The sequence below is a fragment of the Limulus polyphemus genome, unplaced genomic scaffold, assembly GCF_000517525.1.
Source record: "Limulus polyphemus unplaced genomic scaffold, Limulus_polyphemus-2.1.2 Scaffold1899, whole genome shotgun sequence".
Classification (NCBI taxonomy): Eukaryota; Metazoa; Arthropoda; class Merostomata; order Xiphosura; family Limulidae; genus Limulus; species Limulus polyphemus.
Window position 1 is genome coordinate 147,753 of NW_013667509.1, and position 19,693 is coordinate 167,445.

The following is a 19,693-nucleotide window of genomic DNA, read 5'->3' on the forward strand; positions in this document are numbered from 1 at the left end:
GCGAGATCGTTCAAATCTACCGAACCCATACAGAAATTCGCTTCTGAAAATAATAGATAAAATATAAAGTTTTTTCTTTGAGAAATATTTGATAACTATCTCGACATTATAAAGATTTCGTATTTGAAATTTGAAAAGTTTCTTATGAATTGAAGTATTTTTAATCTTAAAATCAAAATTACTTTGCATGTTGGATAGGCAACATGTCAAAAGAAAAAAAAAGGCACGAGAAAAACATTGCTTTACAAACCTTAAGACTTCATGAAACTATCTGATATTTTGTGTATGAAAGCATTTTATTGTTTACTGATAATCTGCCAAATTTCGTTAACATATGCTTATTAATTTAAAAGTTATGGCATGAAAACTATAACAAGCACAAAATGGTTATGAGATCGGTGCCTGACACCAAGCTCGTGCTGAAAGAGTTAGATCTGGATATATAGATAATAATACTTTACTTGGTATTATACACATAAATTGCCCATAGTCCAAAATATTCAATATGCATTAAGAGCTACTAATACACTCCCATTAATGGTTCTTTTTTTTCCCCATATAACTGTGTCATTACATTAAATTTAATAATTGTTTTCTAAATTTAAAAAGTGAGGTACTCATACAACACTAATTTGCATAATAATTCTCATCTCTAGTCTGTTTTATATCAACATACATAGATCTTACAGAATTGTTTTGTAAGACTATGTTAAACACATACTGTTTCTTAGTATACTACTGTAGTAAAATAAAAAATCATACTGCTCTTCCATTACAGCCAAGTGGCATACCAGACAGCAAATTTTTGAAATATATTTTAATAAAATAACCTTTTACAACACCCTAATAATAGAGATACATCAAAAGAAAGTAAACACTGTACATAGATTCTTGGTAAGATTCAGGATTGAAATCACTAATTACATGATGTTTCTTGTAACTTGCACAATATTTTTCACTTCTAAATGAATTATACGTTTGGACAGTACAATCTTTCATACTTTGTTTAAACATTTCTACAAACCTTTGTTACCAACCCTAGACTCAGACACAACAAACCAAACACACGAGAAAATAATAAAACCTGAACTATTTTAAATCAAGTTTATCCTCATCATCATAAATTTTTAGTGTTTCATTATACTGGCATATTTAAAACCTTCAACAAGTTACTTGATACACCTTAAAGGACAAACTACATACAGTGAGTTACATCCAGATTAAATAAGAACAGCAACACTACTACATTTTCCAGCCTCAAAATTTCTGATGAACCTTTTCTACAATTTCATATTTTCATGATCCAAATACATTTCAGTCTTCCTAATACAACCACTCCTTCTACCGACAATAATTTTGATTCTACAATTCACCTTTAAACCACATTTATCACAAAACTGTAGGTTTGTGCATTTGACTGGTCAAAAAAAAAAGTCAATTGATTAGTGAAATATTTTATTTATTTATTATTTGTTTTTGCCTTAACTGCATAAATTGAATTTTAGTTCATATAAATAATGTAACTTTATATGAAAATAAAAGATGATCAGTTTATGGTTCATCTCCAGTCTTTTTACAAAACTAGTTATACACCAAGTTTTAAAAAATCATAGATGTCAGTTATATAAAATTGAGGGATATTTTAATATGGTATAATATAACATCACTCACCTATACCAATTTCACCAGGTAAAAGGCAGGGACCCTTTAAACTCCCATATTACATTAATATACGTGTATTTATAAAATATGTCAAAAAGTTAACAAATATTAAAAAACCAACCTGGTGTAACTTCTGATAAAAAATCAAAATTATTGAATCCCCCTTTTTATTAGTCAATTTTATGATACAATACATTCTATGTGCAAAAAAAAAAACAATACTTGCAAATCTTTATTTTTCATTTTTGTCACACTTGGTATAATCTTAAACTATTCTGTAATAAAATTTTAATGTACCACTGTTTCTTCTAATGATAAATGCAGTATTACTATGTAAACCTAGTTTGGTCTGGTGTACACTTTGTATATCAGTCAAACATTTGATTTACAGCTTTTCTCTCTTATATGTTTCATTGTTTTGTAGAAAATGTAAAACACAAGGTTAAAATAACTACTTTGAAAATGACAAATACATGGATTACTCACACTGTAGTTTAAACGAAGTGATGCCACTAGAGAAGAAATTCTACTCATAATTTCCAAGTCGTGCACCAAATCACTGAGCTCATCGTAAACACACTGTACAGTCCCACCATTGCCTGCAATAATGAATCAAAGTATAAGGGTAAAAATTGAAATAAAATCTTGACAGTGATTCAGTAATGTTTACAAGACAGAAACAGCTTCAAATATTAGGTCCTCTAATTTTTCTTTTCTCAAGGTTATTTCAATAAAGGCATCAGTAATGTTGTCTCCCTAATATAGGATAAACATTCCAGTTCTGAGATGACAGTTTACAGGTTCCTCAATCATGCCTACAAGATATCCAGATAATTGTCTCACGAGTATACAAAGTAGACTAGTTTAATTCAATTCAGATTATTATAATTAAACTTCCAAGTTTTTTGCTATATTTGTCATCACTCTTGATACTCTTCAAGTACCAACTTTTAAAATAGAATTTTCTGCAATTTCAAATTTCTAAGCCTAATTTAGAACTTTGTTTTTATAATTTTTCCCAAAATTTAATATATTGTTTTATAATGTATTGTACAGCACTTTCTCAATATTTTTTTTTCTTATTCATGTTTAGTGAATCAAAACTGCAACAAGTAATTCTTGTTTGTGCTTTTTATGGTTCAAATTTGAGTGTAAAATGTCATACAAATCTACAAAAAAAGGGATGGTTGGTTTGTTTATTGAATTTTGTACAAAGATATTTAAGGCTATTTGCATTAGCTGTTGCTAATTTTGAAGTGAAAGACTAGAGGTAAGGAAACTATTCAACACTACCCACTACTAACTCTTGGACTACTCTTTACCAATAAGTAGTGATATTGGCTATCACATTATAATGCCTCCATGACTGAAATGGCAAGCATGTATAATGATAGGATTCAATCCTACAATCCACAGAATGAAAGTCAAATGCACTAACCACCAGGCCATGCCAGGTCCCGAGTAAAAGAATCAGAGCTTAGTGATGTCACTGACTATAACCAGGGAGACCTGCTTAAAAGTTGGTGTAATTTTTGTAAGTATTCATTCAAAGTTCTTGTTTTTATAAACATAAATAGTGTTTTCCTGATCACAAGTATAGCTTATTTCTAATATTTTACTGAACAGTTGCTTTAATACAAATCATTTCATTCTAATAGCTATATTATTATGCCCTTTTTAATTGAGTATTTTTGTTTTATTTCATTACAGAGGCATTGCCAGGGGATGGGTGGAGGTGCAAACAAATTTCCCTTTTGTATACCACAAATAAACATTAATTCCTTAAGATCTACTTGCAGGTTAACAATGAAACAAGTATTCTTAAACCATAATGTATTCAAACCTACAGAATGGTAAGCAGTCCTTGTGCTAATGAAGCAAGTATCATACTGTTCTACATCATTCTGGCTAGGATATATCCTTTATATTTTCAATTATGCTTAAGCAACTAAATATCCTTCAGATAGCTATAACTGTTTGTTCACACCTACATACATCTAACCAGTTTGATACACTTTCATAGAATGCTTAAACTGAAGGATTAGAATGACATAATGCCTACCATATATATAATCAAGTGCAAAACAGTTTATAATAATGTTCAAAATAGTTATTATAAATGTATTTACATGTGTAGAGCTGTAAAGTACAATTGATTAATGAGTAGATAATATCTAGTTTACTTTTATAACTTGCATGAATAGTTATTTCAATTTAAGTTGTTCATCATGGAAATCTCATCATAAAACATGCAGTTTTATCCAAAAGGATGCACTATAAACTGGTGGGGGAGAACTTTAACACTGTCATTCTTGGAACAGAGTTCTGGAATTCGACCTAGTTAGTGGTAAACATGCAGTATATGTATGTACTTTAGCATTCTGAGCAAAACCTGTACTAAGCCACAACACAGTTGAAATAAAAGTCAAGATGTCCTTAACCATGAAATGAGCATCTCACATGACAAGAAAACTGAAGATTTAATTATTGTTTTATTTTACAGGTTTCTTTTGAAATAAAGGAATAAAAACTTAAAATAATATAAAACTTTGAATAATAACGTACTTGTTAATGTTAAAATCATTAAACTACATTGATAGTAAAGTACTTTAATTAAATGTTGAATGTAACTCATTAACACTTTGAGTCTTGCACGGAAATGAATTTAAAGAGTGCACAGGTAGTCATAGGGTTTAAGACTGCTCTAATGTTGAAACATTTTCAAAATGTAAAATATGATATAACTTGTATTAGTAAACAAGGACAATAACAATATTTTAAAGCTACAAATACCATATTACATCATAAAATGAATCAAAATGATTTTCATCAACAACAGCACAATAATTAAAGGTATTGATTAATTACAAAATAAAAGTACAGATAACTAATCCATTTTTGACTATTTCCTGCAGACACATTATCCATTTAATGCTACTTTGTCATTTTCTGATGAAACAAAATACTACTGAAGTAGAGAATAAACATTGTACACTTTTATTGTAAACTTTCTTACCAAAAATATAGTCTCAACTTTTGGCTCATGACTGACAAAGCTATTAAGTGAGGCGAGAACAAATGGCACATATATATATATATATATATATATAAATTTATATTTAATAATTTTCACTATTTCATTGAAATTAGTTCTTAATTAATAGTGTAATCCAAGGTTAATTTATAAAAAATAAGGGAGGGAAAAACTGTTGGTCACAACTTATAATAAAAACAAAGTGATCAGTCACATTCTTTTCCATCTTACTTATGCATGAAAGAGACAGTACTAGTTGAATTGGTGAGCAACATATAGTTAAAAACCTACCAGATCCCCTTGACACTGATGTTCGATTTCGTTCAGAAGATGCTAGCAAATTTCGAGTCGCTGGGGCAACATTTTCTTGCACTTCAACATCCATAAGAGGTACGGCCCACTTCAAATTGAACCTTTCTCCTCCATGACTTCCTTCTGATGACCTGAAATTAACAATCATAGTATAATTTAAAGAGAAAAAACGGATTAAAGAAAGAAGTAAATATACATACTATGATTTTTTTTCTCAAGGAAAGAACACACACTAAAAACTTTCAAAAGGAATAAAAAAATTTTTTGTTGATCAAATTATTCACAAGTATTCACTTATTAAGCTGTTTTGTATAAAACAAAAATTAATTAACTTACTTTGAAACCACAGAAACACATACTAGAAGGTCATTCAGGAGAAACAGTTGTCTACCTTTGGATTTAACAACTAATCCATGTTGGTCTACTTCCTAATGAATAGAATTAAGCAGGTTTAATGAGAAGCAAAATTTTGAGAAAAACAATTATTAAGGAACAACAATAATACTTTGAAAAACAAGTCAATCACTTTAATAATACTATTATTTGCAATAAAATATTTAAAGTTAAAAAATTTGTAAGTATAAGTAAGGAGGGCTATAACTAGTTATGAAGATACCAATAGGGTTATATCCTCAGTTGTTTATTGGTTTTCTGCACTTAGTCACAGAAACACTTATATAATTGAAAGTTATAGTTTGAGACTGAGATTTAACCTTGGAAAAATATTGGCTCTGGTTACGGTAGTGGTAGTCAGTAAATGGTCAGCAGGGCTAATAGACTTATTAAACATTTATCCTATTAAAACAGATCATGATCACTATCAACTATGACCTTCAGTAATATAGTTTCAATGCCATTGGTTGCAGTTATTTATACCCATTTTGTAAAATTAATCTGAACAGCAACTATACATCCAAACCCATTTGTCCTACCAAAGGTTGTTTATGGTGAACAGTAAATGTATACAGCATACATACAGTGGAAATCTATTCAAAATTGACTTAAGCCTGTAACCAAAAGATACACAACAATCCAAAGCAACAGTACAATAGGAAATAATCAATATTCATCACAGCCTTAACATCATAAGCAAAAGATAAGTGTTTGTTAATAAAAAATATTACATCATGTATGAATTTAGGAACAAAAACATGTGTCACATCCCACACTCTTACCAACTGCAAAACATCATCCTGTCTAAGCAGGTAGTGGTCAGTATCTGCTATAGACTTCAATGAGAATTTGTTGTTTAAATGCTTCAGCACTTCTCGTACAGCATAATGTTGTTCTGACTCTCGTTTCCGCTCATTCAATGTTTCGGCAAGAGACTCTAGCTGTGTCAGAGCTAATTGTAATGACATACGGTCATGATGGCCTGGAGGAGTGTGCTTAAGTAGGTCCTGAAAGAAATATTTATTCTGTTAATTTTTGATATAAACTTAATCTACTAAAAATACAACTGTATAAGAAACCTTCATATTTTTCATATTTAAAATACCATTATGCAAAACAAAGTATGAAAATAGCATTGCATGTAAAAAAGGTAAAAAAATAAAGAAAAATTAACACAAGAACTTACCTGTTGATAAACATTAAAGCCATATTTAATATGATCTTCAATAATTTAACACAAAGAGAAGCACTGATCAAAATCCCAATAGCTTATCACTTTAATTGGATAATGAGAAAATCTCAACTGGAACTACTAGTATCTACAAAAAATCTGTTGTAACTATTTGATTAAATGGAGTCTTATTCAGTTTTGCAAAGATACTTTTGATTCAAATCTATTACCAAATCTATCTATATCAATTCAAAATTATTTTACTGAAGCTTAAACAGTGTTTAAAACTAGTCATTTAAAAGAGAAATACACAAATTAATTACAGATTATAACAACTCTAAAATGCAAAGATAAAAGAATATATAAAGAAACCACAAAACTAAATTGAGAGTTCAACAGAAAAAGCATATGAGAATACACTACTGTATTATGTTTTAATAAGATACAGGGTGGTCCCATAACAAGATGCATGCTTTAATAACAATAAATGATACATAAAGACATCAGTTATACACAAAGAAAGAAGGAATTATGGATTTGCTAAATAACACAAGAATTTGAAATCATGGGTTACCATATCATTTGGTACAGCAATACTTAATAGTAGGGATCGTGATGAAACAAAATGGTGGCCATAAAAACTGCCCATTTAAAACCACCTTTAAAATGTCTGAATATTAACAATGACTACTTCACAGCATTGGCAGAGCAAAACTAAAGCTTATTGTACCTATAAAGTCACCTAAATCACTATATACCTCTTTATGGAATGAATCAAAATTTCATTATTTCATCTAAATAAGTAAGTGACTTTTCCAGACAAGCATACAGAAAAAATGACAAACCTTATCACTCTAATTCTTTCACAAGACTCTTCTGTCTGGGGTCTCAATGATTCATTTCTTGTACCAAAGAGGATATATATATATATATATATATATAAAATGGACAATGAGCTACTTTTAGCATATAATTAGATCTGAGAGTAGGTTGGTAACAATCCTGATGAGTAATGAAATCGAATTGGGTATATGTGTGCCCTATGCTTGGTATTGCTGGTGCACAAAAGTATAGCTAATAAAAAGAAAACAAGTATAATAAAAATGTTTTTAATTTTATAAAGTAGGGCTTGATGTACACATAATCTAACTAGCTATTGTAATATAAAAAGCTTTAATGCTAGAAAAAGTATTTAAACAAAAAAGTCAAACTACAAAAACAGTGTTATTTAAAAAAAAATTATTTCTACTTTGGCTCCAACTTACATAATTACAGTGATTTGCTCAGACTAACATAATCAGTGATTGGCTAAAGTAGGGATAAAAAGATTAAAATTTTAAGTAACTCAGTTTTTGTAGTTCTGACTTTCTTGTTTAAATACCTTTTCTAGCATTAAAACTTTCTACATTACTATAGCTAGCTAGGTTATGTATATATCAATCCCTACTTGTCTTTATAAAATTTTACACATTTTTATTATACCTGTACTTAATTAGCTTTAATAATCACAAACCCTACAAAAGTAAATCCTTATTTTTGAAAAAAATCTTAAGTTTCCATGGAAGAAAGGAGACATTGAATTATGAATACTAAGAAGAAATTAACAATCAGACCCAGGTATGGCAATTCAACACGCCTGTTGTATGGTTTGTTTTATTCACAATGGAAAAAGAACTACTAGATGAAATAGTTTGAAACTTCAGAAGAACCTTCTACACATTATGTAACTTCTGGAAATATTTTATTTTTTATACATGATATTTGCAGCTTATGAAATTTCCAAAAGATTTCATTATAAAATATTTTAAATAAATAATTAAAAGTGTTTACCTTTGTTGCAAATTTAATTACTTTTTATGTTTTCCTACATTATTTTAAAATTATGCTATAAAGATTTTATTTAATAAAAACAACTTATTTCTTTGTTTTGATTCAAAACACACTGCATACAGTTTCTCTGTTTATGATCACTGGCATACAATATTTTTTTTATTATACCAAAATCATAAGCAACCCAACTTTTTTTTCAAAAATACCTAATACATGCAATAAGTTTTAAATCAATTTTTTATTCTTTTTTTACATGATTTTCCTTGCCCATTCAAGCAATTACTTAGGTCAATAAGGCCTAATGTAAACAAGACCTACCACAGTGGCCTTGTTGGCAAATCAAAACTTGTTAAAGTCATATTTTTAATTTATTTGATTATTCAACCTGACTTATCAGTTTCACATTATTCCAATCTAAAACATGAGTTGTGCTTACCACATGTGGCTGAGGCCAAGTCATTACTTTTTATTTTTCTACTGCATTTTCATGTACCTCGATCTTAAACTTCAAATTCCTGCACATTTGGCCAACATAAATTCGATCAAAGACACATTCCTCAGCTTGTTCTATTTCACCTTTAATACCCATGACAAAATTATTTAAGTTACAATGCAGAGAGAATGTTACATTACAATCTATATATTTCTTAATTATGTTGCATATTCTTGTTGCCAAACCTTGAACATATGTCAAACATACCACCATGTTATCAGTTTTACCCCTTCCTTTTAACTTTGTACATGATGACATTTTTAATTTATTGCTATGTTTTTTGTACAATATATCAATGATTTTGGAATCATAGCTTCCGTCTTGTTTCAAGGAAATTAATTCTGATCTTAAATCACAATCATGAGTGAAGATTTTTAAAGCTCTAAATACAATTGTGGAGTGGGTAATTTTTGTGTCCATGGATGACATGGACATGCAAATTATTGTGTAATTATATAAGTTTTGATCTAATTTCAACTTTTACTACTAAAGATGGTGACATAAGAACACCAAAACATGCAGTCTTTTTTAGGGCTGATCCATTATCCAAGTACATCTCTGCTAATCTGGAAATGACATTAGCTTAACCAGTGTAACAAAATATTTCTGTAGGTGTTTACTTGTCTACAAATTCTAAAAACTGAAATATAGGCAATTACATCATGCCACAACAACCATGATTGAGAAAGAGTTATTTCTAATAATAGAAAGAACTACCCTAATATTCAACTTCAAAGTCAAATTAGCACTGCTTTGTTCAAAACTATTGTGACTTTCCTCCTAGTGGACTACAATCACCATATGATGCTCAGAAAAAATTAAAGAAATTCACAAGTGCTAAGGATTTTATTGGGAGGATGTTGAAGTCAACCCAAAATTAAATTTTTTGTGATCATTTTTTTTTTTATTGTGGAAATAAACTTTTCTATTGAATACATTTTAACCCTTTTGCAGCAGGCTCATGCAATTTGCATAAATTGAGTCTCAAATTTCACTTGTACAACAATACATGTGGTAACTTTGAGATTTATAATGTATTCTCTCAAATACTGGTAAGATTTTGTTAAAGATCATAAGTATCTTGTATACAAATAATGACAGTTTTATAATTTAGTGTTTTTACTAAAAATATGTCATTTTCTCTTGTAGTTACTTACATTCAAACTATTAACAAATCTAGTGCAAAGTGATTTTCATTTTAAGTATAAAAATACTTTGTTTCATCTTATAGTTTCATTTGTATAATCTCTAAGACCTTCTAAAAGGATATCAAAAATTTTTTAAGGTAAACTTTTATAGTTTTTTAATTTCCTCTACCATATCACTAAATCTAGCTATCATCATCAACATACAATATTTGAAATTAAGAAACAGAAAAAAAAACATACCTTTTAATTTTTTGTAGAATATCTTTTAGAAGTTTCTTTTTGTTAAACATGTAATTTCATTTCTTTTCCTTTTCACATATATATAGTTAATTTTTAAGGTTTTATTTTCCTTTCTTGTCTTTTACAACTTATTATTCATCTTGACACAAGTCAACAGTGTCCTCGAGGCATATTACAGTTTCTTTGGGAGATGTGCGCAGCCCTTTGGCAAAATTTTCGTTCAGCACATAATATTGTTAGCCTTGAGAACGGATGCGAAGTATGACATATATTTAAAAAATGTTTCAACCTTTCAATTATGCATTTTAAAACATAACTAACTAAAATATAATAGTAAGACCTAAATACAATTTAAACTGTGTCTCAAATTATAACATATTTAGGTAAGAAACAACCACAAGTGCTATAGTCGATCAAGCAGTCAACAATACTATAATCAATTTCATGTACTCTGTGAGGAAAACTTGGCACCAATTTCAAAATAACCATTGTTAGTTTATATTGTAGAATGAGCTCTTTCTAACTGTTATATACACATGTGTATGTAACGTCTACACAGAAGAGATAAAGCTTAAACAAATCTGTTGTAGGTGGGCATGGCAGCTGTCAATGGTTGAAAAAATGTATTACTTGTTTTAACTGTATTCATTCAGAGTACTTTGAAATGTACATGTCAAAAGGTTATGTAAACATCTTAATGGCTAGACGTACCTCTACTCTATTACCATTGTATTATTTAATATACAGAGAGCCAAAGTAGAGATTTTTCATAGCTCGTTGGTCATGTGACAATACGTTTGAAGCTTTATTTTGTAATAGAGGACTTAAAACTTAGATAAAATAAATCTTTTAATCATAACACACATTATAATATTAAATATAGTCACCTATGTTAATATTAAGGGTGTTTAATTAAATTCTAAATATAACAGTGACTTGCACAGAAAAGCATTTAAAGGGGATCTGCATTTCTATTGCACATAGTTCTACATCCAGTTTCATGCAAGCAGGTGCCATTTTCTTTTACCATTCTAATATCTACTTTATATTATAAAAAATGGTATTAGAATACAAGAAAAAGAATAATTTGTTTATGAAAAGTAGGATAAATACATATTTTAATACTAGGATGTTGTTTTTCAATTTTGACAGTAACATAAGCTACTCAAATATAAGATATATGAAGTATACTATGGTCTTCCTCTTATTTTTTTAATATGAACTGTGCTAGTCCAAAACTATATTTTTTAAACTGAATTTTTCATTAGGAACCAAAATTAAATCTTCATGATACCATTCCTTACCTGTAGGAGGAGAATGAACTGTGGAAATCTCTGAACAGGCTTAACCATCAACCCAAAAAAAGACAGTCTATCTGCACTACTAATTTGTTTAACCTAGACACACAGAAAAAAATAGATAAAAATGTACGAAGTGAGATCACTTACACTTATATACAGATTTTAAGTTCTTACTATATATATATAAATATATAAATAAATAGTTCAAAAACTATTGATTACATTGATTGTTAATAGCTGATTAAATCAGCACCATAAAACAATAATGAATTAAATATTGCATTACTGTTATCAGTCCAGGTTGTCAACTTATTGTCATAAAGGATAATGTCTGTGGTAATAGCACCCAAATGCATTGGGAATATTCCATCTATCAGATAAACGCTGATGTTAATCTAATCAGCCTTCATGGAAAATCAAATAAGGGTATGAAGCTGAGTGCTTACACCCACAATGTCACAACTTCTAATGCCTATCATTGTCTATAGCCAGTTGTAGGTAGGCAGTTACCCTTAAATTTCTTAAAGTTGAAATAAATTGAAATAAAGCCACCCTAATATTTCTACTAATTAAACTCCCAACCTCCACTCTTACAAAAAGATATTAAATAGAACTATAAACCCTACCTTAAAAGTTCTTACTCCCAACCTCCTCCCTTTCTTCTGAAATTTTATTCAAGTATAACATGGGAATTCTGAGAAAAGCCCAGCTACTTGAAGTTAGTCTTTCTGCCCCAGTTATACTGAATAAAATTACTTGAAAAAATTTCTATTAGCTACTTATAAGATAAAGTAACTAACTCCCTCTTTATTTTATTAATTTTATAAGATATCCTTAATCGAAAGTTTAGTTTATAAAATATTTTTGTATTTATTAAAAAATAAACTGAAAGGCAATTAAAGAAATACTTTATTTTTTAATAATAGAAAATTATCATTAAAAAAATAATATTTATTACAGACTATTAAGAACCGTTTTAGTTGAGATATAATAATACCTTTTAACGTGATACACGGAATAACACTATTAGGAGTGGGTAGACCAAAAAGGGGAAAAATGTAATTCTCTTCTTTTACCAAAAATAGTCAATTGCACCGTACCTTCTATAAAAGTAATGTCCAAATCTAAATAATTAGCATGGACCTCATTATTATTACTTCTTTCTATTGTAAGTTCTGTGTAAAATTCATATTATTTATAGGTATTAAATCATCTACGTAATGGAAAGTGTAAATGTATAAGTTGGGATTTAAAGTCTGCTTCATAAACGAGTTTTCATAAAAGAACAGATACAGGTTGTCCATTTTTGAAGAGTAGTTCATTCCCATTGGAATACCTACCATTTGTTTTAATACTTGTTTGTTAAAAACAATATAACTGTTATAAATACAGAAATAGAGTATATTTTTACACTGAATTCTAGTAAATTTAAATTTGGGTATAGTTATTTCATTATTTATAAAGTTGACAAATAAATCATTGAAAACCCTGATTACATCTTTTAGGTCTATCTTAGTATATAATGCAGTAAAGTCATATGAATAAATATAACTGGCAGTTTTTTAACAATTTAAATTATTTAAAATTCCAAAACTGGAATGTTATCTTTAATAATCCAAAAATAATTATTGTGGTTATTTGAAGACTGTGTTTTTATTTTTTCAAAAAAAAACACTAAGAATAATGTTATGTACTTTGGAAACAGATTTAATGACTATATTTAAAGAATTAGTAATATATCTGAACTTCATGGGATTTTTATGCAATTTTGGAATTGCATGTAAAAATGGTAAATTTGTACAAGAATAATCTATATGGATAATCCATTTTTAACAGCTTTCTTTAAATCAGTAATAACATTATTTTTCTTTAAAGTACTTTTAGTAAAAGTACTTGTAGTATTAATTTCATTAAGTAAAATTTGTGCATATAATTTTTCTACACAAAAAACTAAATTACAACCAGCTCTATCAATTGGGGTAATAATGAATTGTTTTTGAAATCATTTTATTCTTAAAGACATTGAAAGAAATGTCTAATTTATATCAAGATAAGTTTAAGATTCTTACTCAATTCTTTATTGAATTAAGAAAATATAATTTCCATTCAAAAAAGAAACATGGTGGATAATAGAATTGTTTACTTATTTTAAGAATATAATTGTCAATATTTTTCTCTAAGTCTTTTAAGTTTTCACATTTTTTTGTGCATTTTAAAATTCTATGTTTAGTACCTTTCTTTAATATTGATTGTAATTCTTTTATCTTTGACAACTTCTAAATTTCCTGTAACTGTTTGATTATGAAAGATATCTTTAAAAACACTATTATCACAGTTACATGATAAGTTGTCAACTTCTATTTGATTAAATTCTTAAATGAATTTTTTGTAATTAAAGACAAAAGGTCCTAAAGGTTTATTATATTATTAAATTTCTTAAAGTAGAAATGAATTGAAATGTTTTGTGTTCTAAACAGAAATGTTTAGAAATGTTTTTGATATTACCAAAGATCTATGGCTTAAACAATTTTATCCAATATAATACTTGCTTGAGGCTTATATTAATTTCCTAAATTGGTTTTCCCAACAAATTCATATTAAAGGAACACATATTTCCTTTTCCTTAGAGATATTTTAGGATAAGTATTCAGAAATTTATTTATATATCATAGAAGAAAATTCAAGGTAATAAAATAACATGATTAAATGTAACACTAAAGATATTTATCATGTTTTGAAGGTTTCTTTCAGCTAGACATTTGGAAAGAAGGAACACTGATATTTTTATCACTTTCATAGGATCATATTTACTCATAAAAAACTTTAATATCTTACTGTTCTTTATTTTTGACATGTCACACATTTTCTTGTATAAAACTACTATTATTTTACCCTACCCAATACATCTTAGAAGATTTCGCATAGTTTTAATTGTTAGATTCAAATGAAACATTAAATCAGAATATAATGTCTGAACATTAAATATAAGCTCAACTGTTAAATTGTTACACTACCGTACATCTTTATAAATAAACAAATTCAATTATATTTAATTAAAGCAACATTAAACTGTAAGTTCACTTCACTAATTTATCAAAGTCTAAACTGCAGAATTCTAATACTTCTTGCTCCTGCAAGATTAATTTACAAAAGCATTTATGGAAAATTATTTCATTTCATTTCAAGGGCTGATTTATTTGACGAATAAATAAAGTACAATGTTAAAAATACATTTTTGATTATAACTAATTAGTCCCATATAAACAGAAAATGCAAAATAAGAACTTTTTCATACTGTAATTCCTGATGTTTAGTCATTATAAGCATTAGAAAAATGTTTCAAATTTTTTCAGTAAAAGCATAGATATAAAAAACAAATGAAAATCAAATCTTGAACCTGTACTATTTACCTTTAAAAAGTCAGCAAAAGCAGACTTATTTTTTGAAGCTTGTTTTGCTGTTTCCATAGCGAGAGAGAAGTTATTGATGAAATCACTGTAAATGTCTAAAACCATGGCTTTCGAAAACTGAAAAACAAAACCTCATCTCAAAATTGGTATTACTGATGCCATTACACTTTCAAACAAAGTGGAGAAAAGAATCAAAAACTATTTGAGAATTTGTTCAATCATTTTCTTGAGTGTGGGAGAAGATTAAGTAAAACACTGGGAAATTCATATACTGAAGACTTATGTATGTTTTACTTTTTTAAAAATAATTCATTAGTCTTTCCATAATGTCAGCATGATACCCATTTCTTTTACACTTCACACTTCAAACGGTTAACCTAATTGCATGAAAGTTGGAACACACTTTCTACATAATATCTAGTTTGGTTTAGTATTTGTATAATTGTTTAGCTTGTAAATTTTTTTTGAAATTTTGTTGTCATAGGGTTTAATAAACATTAAAAAAAAATCCTTTCATCTTGAGTATTTTGCATGTGCTTAAAATCTTATAGATTTATTTAGCACTTTTTTTCAATAAAGCTATAATTCATATAGATAAACAAGAATCTTTTCAATCCTATAATTTCTAGCCATTTGTTTTATTTACTGTCCAACTCATTTGCTGTGATATCATAAAAGGCTGGCCACACAGGTTTGTAAAACCAAAATCACTAACAGAAAAGGAAATTTATTTGAGAAATGAAACATGGATAACCTATTTCTAAGGGATCACAGTTTCTAAGTAGATATAAGTTAATATTTTGAGGACATTGTTTACAGTCAATACCTCTTGGAGTTGTACAGAGATTAAAGTACAAATATTTTTTAAAACTTTTCTTTGAAAATTCCACTAAAACAGTTGTTGAAATAGTCAGAATCACTATTTTGTACTGAAATTTTGAAATTAGATATTGAAGTGTGCACTTGACACCAGAAAGCTGTTCAACAATTGTAACAGGGTTAACAAAACAACAAAAATGGTTTTAAACAATATATTTCATATAAACAATTTAATCTGAATTGTATGTCATTACTTTCAAACAAAGTTATGTACTGTATTATCAAGGAAAATGTAATGCTGTAAAATAAACTGCATATAACTTACTGAAGCTACAAAAACATCTCCAATCTTTTCAAGTGCATCCCATTCTCTCACACATTGGCTTAATGCAATGCCAAAGATGGTATGACACTGTAGTATCTGTTCCACTCGGAAGAACATGATGTTGATCTTAGCTGGGCTGACTAGTGGAGCACTACATTCTTCCAAAGGTCTTTTGTAATCCTTTTTAAAGAAAACTAAGACACTTTAATGAATTTAAAGGGTGCATGGGATATTAGAAGTAGACTTGATTGGGTATAACATTAAGTGCTTTTAAATGTTGTATTATTTAACAATAGAAACTTTTTCTTTTAAATATGAGTAACTTCCTGGCTAGTATTTCCTCAATCACATCCTTTTCTGTGACTTACAAATCCATCACATATTTCATTTGAAACAACTGTTATTTATGACGTTCTGAGTACTAAGACATTTAGGAAATGCTTTTTTATACATCACATACATTCTACAGAACTACATCATTACTACTGACTTTTACTATGCAAAATCAATGTTAAACCAATTATAATATTGATTGGTACTTTTCAGCATGTCCTTATATTAAGTCACTGACACATTACGATAATGATTAGAATCAAGACCAATGAAATATGAAATCCTAAACAATGATTACTCCATTATAAGATGAGTACATTGTATACTGAAAATACAGCTTTATTTTCAATAAATGTTTGTAAAAGTTAAGGTTTTATCCTAAACAAACCTAATATACTTCTATCATACCTTTATAAGCCTTTGAAGTGTTGTAACATAAGAATTCTCACTGTCTGCTATACTTCCTACTATGTACCTCCTTTTAAGCTAGCAAAATAAAAATTGGTCTATAAGAAGCAGCCATGCAAGTTTTCAATAGCTGCAATCTGAAAATATATTAGCTGATGTACAGATCACTAAGTCAAATACATAGTTATTATAGGTGTTACTGACTTTTCAAAACTAGCAATATATCACAACATGAATACTGAATTTTACCGGCAAGTATCTAGATCACTCATTCAGTAATTTTTCTATTACAATAACTTTAAGCTCATACTACTGAGACTCACTTGTTCTGGACTAAGACACGATGGTGCAGGCGGTAGAGATAACGGTGGTCTCTGTTTTTTGGAAAGCTTTATATCATAGTATGTCTCTTCACCTAATAAAAAGAAAATATTTTATGGAAATGTAACTAACATATAAAACCTATAGAAAGGAACAAAAAACTATTTATTATGTCAATACACATTCAACATTTGTTAAATGCATCAATATGAATGGTTATTTTCTATAACTGTAATGTTCTTTTATTTCAAAACAAGGAAACAATTGTTGCTATGAACTAAATGTAATGTTAAATTTGATCACAAATACTATTCACCAACTTAATTTAATTTCATGCTATCAGTAAACAATGAATTATACTATTTCTTTCTCAAAATGCACTTATAATACAGCAAATAATTAATATATACTTTTATAAAACATCAGTCTAGTGAAATATTACATTTTATCATTGTCATGAAAACACTGTTCTGATATTAAAGCACTACTCAGCTGGTTGTAACTAATACAAATGTATCATCCTATGTTTAAGCTATAAATATGACTTTATGGTATAGAATGCCTTGTGTTGGCAAAACATGGTCTATGGATCAGTTATTTGTTTGATATCACATCAGAATAAGGAGGACATTTTTTAACAAACATTTCTTTACTGGTAGTATACAGTTTTCCAGTAAGAAGAATATAACAGAATCTTGAACACACACTTTGTGTGCTGCACACTCAATACCACATCTCATTAGGATGGATGGGTATTGAACAATCAAAGCCACAATTTATAAATCACAGGACTTGTTCTAAATGGAGTTCCTGTAAGAATAATATAATAGCATTTCACATATACATAGAGCATAAACAAAGAAAGATATGTTAAAAATTGCCATTATTCTTATTGTAATGTAATGTTACACAAACAGCTAATTTATAACTTCTTTAACATTAAGTAAATACTTTTTTTAAATTCATTATGAGTCTTGTGTAAACTGCAACACATCTGTAAACCTGATTTTTTAAGTGTTTCACACTATGGTAAGCATTTAAGGTTAATATGTACAAAATCCCTCAAACACTGCTTTCTTCCTGGACACACAGTAACTAATTATCACATGTTATGAACATCTAAATAAACTTAAAAATAAAAATTTAGTATCATAAAAATGTGTAAACATAATTTTATGATTGGCATTTCCAAAAAAATAAATATATAAATAGATGAAATAAAAGACATTTTTTCCAAGTTAGCTTTAAAGTTACAAGTGACAAATGAAACATTAAACTACTGTGCTTTTTTTTATATTAGATTTCTAGAATTTTCCTTGGAGTTAGATTATTTTTCTTGTGCTTTTAATTTATGGAATGAATTTCATTTAAATACACTATAGGACAAATATGTACATAATAAACTCAAATTATAAGAAAATTAAAAAATTCTAATAAGAAATGATAAAAAACATTATTTTATATTGATAGCAACATAATTCATTATCCATATACAATTCTTTTACTATCTTGAAAAATTAGCAAAGTTAAGGTTGGTACATGTTTCAAAAAATATCTCAAAGAGGGCTCTCAAATTAATAGGGTGGTGTATCAGGTGTGGATGTAAGAGACCACAGTTTTGGTATGTATATAGGAACTTTATTCTATTGAATCATTTTGACAAGGCCAAAGAAATTGGTTTAAGAACATGCACTTATATGATATTATCTACACATATAGGTTAAAGCAGTAAGTAAAAGAAACATATTTTATGTGAAGAAAAAAATTTAACCCTTTCGAAACGGGTCACAGATGAAAGGTTATGTCATATCATTTGTTAACTCACATTCATAATTTTATTGAACTACTATTTCATAAATTTACGTCAATAAGTTTGGTATCAAACTGTAGATTATAATTCAAATTTTAGTATTATACATTACTCAATTTAAAAGTAAATATTAAAAAAACACAGATAAACATCGATTTTTGTGCTTCACGTTGTATATTGAATGCAGCACTTGTTCAAATTAGGTGTTTGTGAAGTCAAAATACTAAGTCTATAGTTTTGACAAATTAGAAACTCAAATTACATATATTTACCAGCTAGTATATAAAATAATAAGATCTTATTTTTTCTATTTGCTAAGATATTGCTCATGTAATAAATCAAACACGGTGGCACCGTCCACTTCTTTCCATTTATGGAAATGCTCCCTTGTATATACTTACTTCTATATATGACATGAATAACCTTTTGGAAGCTAAGAATGTAAGAATGTCCCCCTAGTGGCTTGCTCAGCTATTTCAAATTATTAGGACACCATTTCTTTCTTCTGAACCAAGGTTTTAAGGAAGTAGGTTGTATCTTTAGTCTGCTCAAAATTTCATTAATATTTTTTAAGACTAAAATACATCTTAGTTACTAAGCTTGATAAATTATAGTGGAATTCTATGGTATTGACGTGGTAATTTGATTTTTTGGTTATTCAAATGTAAAACCTAAAAAAAATA

At 28.2% G+C, this 19,693-nt stretch overlaps 1 protein-coding gene across 1 annotated transcript in view; it reads right to left on the bottom strand.

Moving 5' to 3' along the window:
- LOC106465300 (rho guanine nucleotide exchange factor 10-like) overlaps positions 1–19,693 on the bottom strand; it is a 62,062-nt gene that overhangs the window by 23,627 nt on the left and 18,742 nt on the right. The window contains exons 6-13 of the mRNA XM_022393164.1: positions 17,203–17,294; positions 16,139–16,318; positions 14,995–15,111; positions 11,588–11,680; positions 6,184–6,408; positions 5,345–5,436; positions 4,988–5,139; positions 2,149–2,261 (exon numbers count right to left, since the gene is read on the bottom strand). Coding sequence (XP_022248872.1) covers positions 2,149–2,261; positions 4,988–5,139; positions 5,345–5,436; positions 6,184–6,408; positions 11,588–11,680; positions 14,995–15,111; positions 16,139–16,318; positions 17,203–17,294 — 1,064 coding nt within the window. The remainder of the gene's footprint in view (positions 1–2,148; positions 2,262–4,987; positions 5,140–5,344; positions 5,437–6,183; positions 6,409–11,587; positions 11,681–14,994; positions 15,112–16,138; positions 16,319–17,202; positions 17,295–19,693) is intronic.